The 8,925-nt window shown below is 34.9% G+C and overlaps 1 protein-coding gene across 1 annotated transcript in view; it reads left to right on the top strand.

The window, feature by feature from the left end:
- The window catches only part of LOC110038137 (proteasome subunit beta type-5-like), a 23,857-nt gene extending 16,393 nt beyond the window's left edge, over positions 1-7,464 (top strand). Inside the window, exon 7 of the mRNA XM_020742908.1 lies at positions 7,199-7,464. Within this exon, the coding sequence (XP_020598567.1) occupies positions 7,199-7,326 (128 nt within the window). The 3' untranslated portion in view covers positions 7,327-7,464. The remainder of the gene's footprint in view (positions 1-7,198) is intronic.
- Positions 7,465-8,925: the final 1,461 nt, after the last annotated feature.

Genomic DNA, 8,925 nt, shown 5'->3' with positions numbered 1-8,925 from the left:
TGTGGAATGATGGTGGGGGTCCCCTTGTATTGGGGTTTGGGGGCCCTGCCCCCGAATTTTTTTCTATACCCATCCTCCATAAGATGGCCCCGCATTGCTTAGTCTAGATTTCAGAACCCAAAAGAACGACGATCTAGCTCCACGCTCTAGCTCCCAGAGAGTGCCAAGATACAAAATCTCAACATCGAGATTGGTAAGCCCGAGATTAGCAATGCCACAACAACCAGTCTAGATTCAGAACCAGTAGAATGTGACATTACAGCTCCCCGACGCTAGTAACCATATTTTAGCCATTTTTCAATTAAAATTTTTGTTTCTTAAAATATAAGACAGTTGTGTTCAACTTTGACCCGCATTTCTGGCATTCATCTCTTGATAGTTTAATGGTTGAACACTTAAATAACTTAACAAACTAATTGTGTTTCGTTGGCATCAAGTTTGATAATGATTTTAGAATATTGTTACTCTTATGTTCATTGCCAGATAGTTGGGATGGACTGGTGGGTAACTCTTCAGAAAATATGAAGTTGAACTTTAATGATATTGTGAGATTAGTGCTGAATGAATAAGTTTGCAACATGGCGAGTAGTGAAACTTTAAATTCTGCTTTGAATGTTAATATTAGTGGAAAGAATTTGGATATAAACACAGACAAAGAAAATTCTAAGTCCAGGTTAGGGAAAGGAAAAAATAGAGATGAATGCCAGAAATGTGGGAATATCACCTTAGGAAAGTCTGCAAAACTCCGAAGAAGATTGGTTGAGGTTCAGGTAGAAAACTTACTACAAATATCTTCGTAGATGAAATTTAAGGTGACTTGTTTTATCCCTACATACTATTGAATCATGGGTTGCAGATTCAGGTTCTTCTTTCCATGCTAGCCCCAATAAAGAAGTATTTAAAAACTATACTCAAAATAATCTATGGAAAGTGTATTTAGGAGATAATAAGAATTGCAATATTATTAAAAATATGATGATAATATCAAGTTGCTAATTGATTAGTCTGAAAACTGAATGAAGTTAAACATTTTCCGCATTGAAAAAGAAATTTGATTTCTGAGTCAGCTTGAAAGTTGGGGTATTTGACCACTTTCATAGTTGTTTCGTGAAAGGTGACTAAAGGTGTAATGATGACGGCTCGAGACAACATTGAAGGCACCATTGATTTAATAAATGAGATCTCTGAATCCATTGGAGCTGTTGGAACAAAGTTTAATGTAAGGTCACAGGCACTGCATTATTGTCCTTTTGAGTGAAAATTCTATGAAGTCATTTCTTTTTAAAAATAAACTTTTAAGCATAGAGCCTATAAATTTAGATTTTTGTGATGATTGTGTTTATAGCAAGTAAGAGTATTAATTTTTCTAGAAGTGGGTCAAAGTTGTAGTCTAAATTATTGGCGTTAGTGCATCCTGATAACTCCAGTTTAGTCCATTAAGAGTTCTCTATATTGTCATTTTCATTGATGTTCACATGAGGAAGGTATGCATGTATTTCTTAAAATATAAAAATAATGTTTGATGTATTTAAGAAGTGGAAAGCCATTGTTAAGAATGAGACAAGTTTGAAGTTGAAGTGTCTCGGATTAGATAATATTGGTGAGTATCGGTATTAGATGTTTAGAATTTTTTATGCTTCAAAATAAATTAGACATGGGTTTACTGTTTCAAAGACATAACAATAAAATGGTGTTGCTGAGCACATGAATAAAACTTTCGCAGAGCATGCAAGAAATATGAGGTTGCATGCAGGCTTGCCAAAAACACTTTTGGGTAGTAGTGAATAGTGTAGTTTATTTAATAAATTATTGGTACCTTTGAATTAAGGCTTACTTAAAGAAGCTTGTAGTGATAAAGAGGAAATCTATCTCAATTGAAAGTATTTGGTTGTTCCTCATATATATATATTTATGTTGATGCAGGATCCAGATATAAGCTTAATTCAAAATATGTCAAATGCATTTTCATTAGAAATGACTCAGATGAATTTGGTATAAATTCAGTGATTATTAGAAAATGAATTGGAGATGTACAATGATAGAAATAGAATGCAGGATCATCCACCAGTTATTTTAGAAGACCTCTCTAAGTGTGTCGAGATAGAAGACATTAATTATCGGGAATATGTAAAAATGAAATGTGCTCAATCCAATTAAGAAAAAGAAGTTCCTTAGACACCTGTTACTCAAGTCAGGAGGTCCAGTAGAATCTTACGATTGAGACAGGGGTATTCTCCTTAATTGTATTATATATTGCTGACTGATAGTAGTGAATCAGAGTTCCATGATAAGGTCATTTATGTTGATGACTCAAATGCAACATTGAAGACATCATTTATCTAGTTAATGAGAGGTTTGAATCCAATGGAGTTGTTGGAACAAAGATTGATACAGATCTCTGACACCACACACTTGGCCATATGAGTGAGAAATGCATGATGTCTTTTATTTCTAAAAATTAACTTCTTGGGGACTAACTAGTTGAGTGAATTAGTAGCGTACTGTAATTCTTTTATAGGAATTTGAGAAAATTAAATTTTTGATATGAAATTTATGAATATAATATAAATTTTGAAGAGATTGAAGTTTACACTATAGTTCATTTTGGCTAAATTGAGAATTCGGCTGATTTGGGCGAATTTGAATTACATTTTTCATGTAAAATTTTATAGGCCCGCTACCCACTGCAGCAATTGCCTGCTGTCGCTGCTCGCTGCTGTCAGCCCTTGCCACTTGCCACTCCTTCGTTGCCTCCGTCACAACACTTTGCTACATGCGTTCGCTTACGCCCATCGTAGCTCGCCTTCGTCCGTTGTTGCTGTCTACCGCAGCCCATTGTTGTTGCCCACAATCGCATCCCACCTTCGCCAGTTGCTGCCTGTAGCGACTCGATGCTGGCTTCCTCGGCCTCCCGCCCTTGCTGCTGCCTCCCGCTACCCACCGCTTGCAACGGCCGCCCACCGCTTGCAACGACCGCCCACCCCCTTCCGTCTGCTGCCCACTGTCTGCTGCCCACCGTCCGACACAACCGTCTGCCTCCTTTTGCCCAAGTAAATACATTATTTTCAATCTAATTTAAACCAAACAAAAAAATATAAAATCCTACGTTTATTTTACAATGAATAAAATAACTCTAAAGTATTTCAAATATACTGTAATCTTATTACTCTGCAAACTTTTATATTGCATTTCATTTTCAGCAAACAAAACGTCCCGTTACTATAATGCCTATAAATTTAGATTTTTGTGAATATTTTGTTTATGACAAGCTAAAGAATGTTAATTTTCTAGAAGTGGGTTAAAATTATAGTATAAAATACTGGTGTTAGTGCATACTAATATATGTGATCATACTTTAGTTCAATCTATTGAAAATTCTTTATATTTTGTCATTTTTATTGGTCACACCTGAAAGGTATGCGTGTATTTCTTAAAATATAAATATGATGTTTATGATGTATTTAAAAAGTAGAAAGCCATGGTTAATAATGAGACAGGTTTGAAGTTGAAGTGTCAAATCAGATAATGGTGGCGAGTATCATGATTTAGATGTTCTGGAGTTATTGTGCTTCAAAATGAATCAGACATGAGTTTACTGTTTCAAGGACACCACAATAAAATGATGTTGTTGAGCGCATGAATTGAACTATCAGAGAGCTTGTCAGAAGTATGAGGTTGCATGTAGGCTTGTTAAATTAGTGGGTAGAAGCAGTGAACGAAGTAGTTTACCTGTTAAATTGTATTTTATCAACAACTTTCAATGAATATTTTTCCTTAAAGAAGTTTGGAGTGAAAGGAGATAAATCTATCTCACTTGAAACTATTTGGTTGTTCATCATATATGTTCATGTTGATGCAAGATTCAAAAGTAAGCTTGATTCAAAATATGTTGCATTTTCAATAAAAATGACTCAAATGAATTTGATTTAAAATTCCACAATAATTAGAATCAGAAATTCATTAAAAATAGAGATGTCACATTCAATGAAATGAAAATGTAAAATGACAGAAATAGAATGCAGGATCTTCCACTAGTTACTTTTGAAGACCTCTCCAAGTATGTTGAAATATAAGACAGTAGTGTTCTGGAAGATGGAGAAAAGAAATGTGTAATTTGATGAAGCAAAAGTAGTTCCTCAGAAGACACCTATTACAGAAATCATGAGGCCCAGTTGAATCTCATGATCGACGAAAATGTATTCTCTATATATTGCCGACTGATAGTGGTGAACCAATACTATAATGGGGTCATTTATGTTGTGAATCAAACGATTTGGAGTTTTCCATGGACAATAAGATGCATTTACAAATGTCAAATCATATATGGGAATTAGCAGAACTTTCATATTAAAAAATGCACTGCACAATAAGTGGGTTTGTTGGTTGAAAGGAGAATCAAATGTTAGGAAGCGCTACAAAATCAGTCTTGTTGTGAAAGGACTTCTTCAAAAAGAAAGAGTTGACCACATTGAGATATTTTTTTCTATAGTGAAGATGACAACTATCAGAGTTTTGTTGAGCCTAGTAGCAGTGAAAGATATACGTCTGGAGCAGATGGATGTGAAAATAACCTTCTTTCATGTGATTTAGAAGAACTGTATATGGTTTGAAGTTTCAAGAAAAGAAAATATACTCTACAAATTGAAGATGAGTTTTATGGTTTGAAGTTGACAAAAAAATATTTATATAGGTGGTTTGACATATTTATGTCAGACAGTGGGTACACAAAATATCAATCAGTTCATCGTTGCTTCATTAAATATTTTGATATTTGTGGGATTGTTCTTCTATTATATGTGGATAATTAGGGGTGTCAAAAATTGGCCTGACACTTCAACTCGACCCAAGCCCGACTAAAAAAATTTGGGATCGTGTTGACCCGAATAATGTTTGGGTCGGGTTGGATTTAAATATCCTTGTTTAATTTTTTGAGTCGGGTTTGGGTTGAATCACCCACCTAAAAATGACCCACCAACCCTAAATTGATTCGAAATTGACCTGCCAACTCGTAATTGACCTGAAATTGACTCAAATTTGAAATTTACCTGATTTTAACCTGAATAGTTGTTATTCCTTTTGTTAAACAAATTATACTGTTTGGGTTCAGGTTGGCAAGTTGAAAGCAGAACTATTTTACGTTGGGATTTTCTACCTGTATTATATTTAGGTCGGACCTACTCGAGTCCGGTTAGTTTCTAGTCGGACCCAAACCCTATTTGTTGACCAAAATTGACACCCTTATGGATGATATATTGATTGCAATGTCCGATATGAAGAAGATTTGTGACTTGAAGGAGCATGTATCAAGGGAGTTTGAACTGAAGGATTTAGATCCTATAAAAAAATCTTGGTATAAGAATCAATACTTATAGGAGTACAAATACATTGAAGCTGCCTTATGCAGAATATACCAAGGTCCTGCACAAATTTAATAAATGTAAGACAAGATTAATTTGCACCCTTTTAGCTAGTCATTTTAAACTATTTAAGGAATAATTGCCTATGTTTGGATTAGAATAAACACAATTGAGAAGAACTCCGTATGCTTCAGTGATTAAAAATTTGATACATGTGATGCTATGTACAATTTCAAATATTGCACATGGCGTGATCAGTTAGTACATGATTGATCCAGTCAAATATTATTGAGAGGCAGTGGAATATATTCTCAGATACTTGAGAGATAATTAACAAAATATTTTCTTTTAGAAGTGTATGGATTAAATTATAAGGATACGTAGATTCATATCTTGTAGGAGATATTGATTGTAGAAAAAGTACAAAATATTATAACTTCACTTTGGGAAACACAATTGTGAGTTGGGTTTCTAGATTACAAAAGATTGTTGCTCTATCAACTACAAAAACTGAGTATATTGTCATCACTAAGGCTTGCAAGGAAATGATTGACTATAGTGCTTTATGACAAAACTTTGCAAGGAGCAAGGGAATAGAAAGCTTCATAGTAGCAGTGTAAGTGTCATTCGTCTAGTAAAGAACATTGTATTTCATGTCAGGACAAAACACATTCATCTAAAGTATCATTTTATTCGTTCCCGCTTGGAAGATGGTCATTTATCTTTGAAGAAGATACACACAACTCAAACTCCTGTAGACATATTGACTAAGGCCTTGACAGCTGAGTAACTGAAGCTATGTCTAGTTTCAATTGGAGTTCATATTGGTTAATACAAGAATGAGTGACATTGCAATTCATAATTATGAAGAAGTTGAGTGTGATTGATTGCAATCAATCTCTGAGTGGGAGATTGTTATTATTTACAGTCTGATTTTGTTGATCAATTGTTCACTTAGAGCTCTCTGCTTCGCCAATCAAGTTTGATTGTGAGTTGGGGGGAGTGTATGGGGGTGTCTCCCCAATATTGGGTTTGGGGGCGCTACATTAAATTTTTTTTTCTCTACTTAATGCCACAACCCTCAGAAGAAGACATCACTGCCCAGTTTAGGGTTCAGAACCTGAGAGCAGACAATCCAATGCTTGGAGGGGGAGCGCTGCACGCCCAAACGCAGTGGCCCAATGTAGAGACAAACAGTGCCGCAATATCCAGTCTGGATTCATAACCGGAGAACGCAACACTACAACGCCCCTTGGAGCACTGCATTGCCATATCACGACATCCAAGTACAAGTAACTGAATTTAAGTCATTCTTCGATTAAAATTTTAGTTTTGCAGGTTGGAATTTATGGGTGATTTATCTTGTGCTAAGAAGAGGAGATGAGTGTCCTGAAGTGTTCTAAAGTTTGGAGATGCTTGACTGTGGTGTAATTTGTACAATTCTTTTCAATTTCTTCAAAGGGGATTTCTTAGTGTTGTGTGACTCCGTAAAGTTTTCATGTTCTCTGGTTTTTCCACATTAGATTGTGTTTTTGTGTTTTATGTGATTTTCATACCTTCAGTGCTTTTGTTCAAAATTTTGCTTTGAATTCCTCGAATCAGTTTCGGCAGTTTAATCATCTTTCCCAACAATCCTGAGAACCTGTATCAATCAATCCTGATTCACTCAGTTGGTAAATTATGAACTGAAGCCAGATAAAACCTAACAGAGCCAAATTGTTCATGTTTTTGATCCGGCTCAAAATCTTGGTTCAAGTGTTTTTTGTTGTTCACAGCCCTAAACTTGTGTTCCGTATGGATGGAATCCATTTCATTTCTATTTATTGTTCCTTTTGTTCCAGTTTATTATGTCGGGCCTGATGGTTGGAAGAAGCTTTCTGGTGATGATGTTGGTGAGCTTCACTATAGGTATTACCCAGTTTTTCCTGCCACTGTGGAACAGGAGATGGCCGAAGCCTCAACAACGTAAGGGCTAATACTTCATAATGCTATCAGTCCGTTGCTACATCAAAAATACTCTTCGTAAGTGTTCTTGTAAGAATCAATCCAAGTACCTCGCACATTTAAATATAATGATCCTTTTAACTTTGAAACTATTGTTATTGCATCATCATCATTATTACATTTATTGTTATCATTTTTGTTACTGTTATTGTCATAGTGTTTTTCTTTGGGTTGCTGCTCATGACTGGTTCGAAAATGAAAAGGATGGGTTTTTAAATTTTTCTAGCATTTATTACCGAAATATAATTTTGTTGTTCGGACTTGGGCAGCCATGATAATGAAAAAATATTAGGGAGTGTTAAACGATTGTATGGTAGATTATGTATTTTTTTAGCGTCCGTTGAGAATATGTTGACTTTGTATCATGGACATGTCCATGGAGCGAAAGATTTATCAGTGACATTGTCAAATCAAAGTGAGAGTTGTAGTTATACTTGATGAATAATTTATGTTGCGATAAAATTAAATGCCAAAAAATATTCTTTCAGCCAGTATTGTTTTATGATATGGGTTATATAGCTATTTTGTCTTCCTAGTCTGAGGATGATTGACCGAAACATATAGTGTAAGTTGATCTCGTTTTTGATGCATAACTTTCTTATCTTTTTATCTTAGACTTCAGAAATTGATGAGTGTTGCTATTATGAATTTGGCTAGTGGATATGACAGTTTATAAGTAATAAGGGAAGCTCACCAGATACAACAACAAATCGCTGGACTTTGGTGGTGTGAAACTGTGATTTGATGGCCATGAAAGCTTGCAATGAAGTAAAATGAAATGCAGCCTTTATGTGGTTGAAAAGAAGTTAGGGCATATGGAAGGACATTTGAATAAACACATTTTTTAATAAACCCCATAGGGAATATTATTTCAACTAAAAAAAAAATACAACAAAAATCACGAGGAATCTACTACACACTCCAAACAACTCACTCAAGAAAAAAAAACCCAAGGCTTCTCTCCCTGAAAAAAGAAAAATAAAACTCACTCCACCTATGATCCCAAAGATAAACAAAAACCAATAAACAGATTAAAGTAAATCAACATACACAAGATGGTTAAGAACTATAGGAACATTCTTTGAAGTAACAACATATGTAAGAAAGCTGCCTAGCTTAGTTGCCCCAATTCGCAACTCTGTTTCCATCCCTTCTTGTATCAATCCAGCACACACTCATCATTTGGTTAAATCCACAATCTTCTTCATTTGTATATTTATGCTCCAATGATGCTCTTCCTGTAACCTGCAATTCTTCCACAATAATAAAGAGTTTGTTTCTATATTGTTAAAATTCCATCCGTATTTTCTAGCTATCAGTAAACCAAACACCACTGCATCCGCTTTTGACACTAAAGGAGATACAAAAACAACCGAAGACGCAAAGCTACAGATAACAAATCCTAAAAAATCCATACAAACACCTCCAACACCAACTTTATTATTTTTCCAACTACCGTCTATATTAAATTTTATATCAGGTGCATACGGCTTGGAGCAAGAAACAGAATTGTTTCTTTTAACCAAAGGATTAAGATCAATCTTGAATTTAACATAAACCTCAT

Source organism: Phalaenopsis equestris, unplaced genomic scaffold, assembly GCF_001263595.1.
Source record: "Phalaenopsis equestris unplaced genomic scaffold, ASM126359v1 Scaffold231556, whole genome shotgun sequence".
In the NCBI taxonomy this organism is placed as follows: domain Eukaryota; kingdom Viridiplantae; phylum Streptophyta; class Magnoliopsida; order Asparagales; family Orchidaceae; genus Phalaenopsis; species Phalaenopsis equestris.
This window is presented reverse-complemented; position numbering and strand designations above follow the sequence as displayed.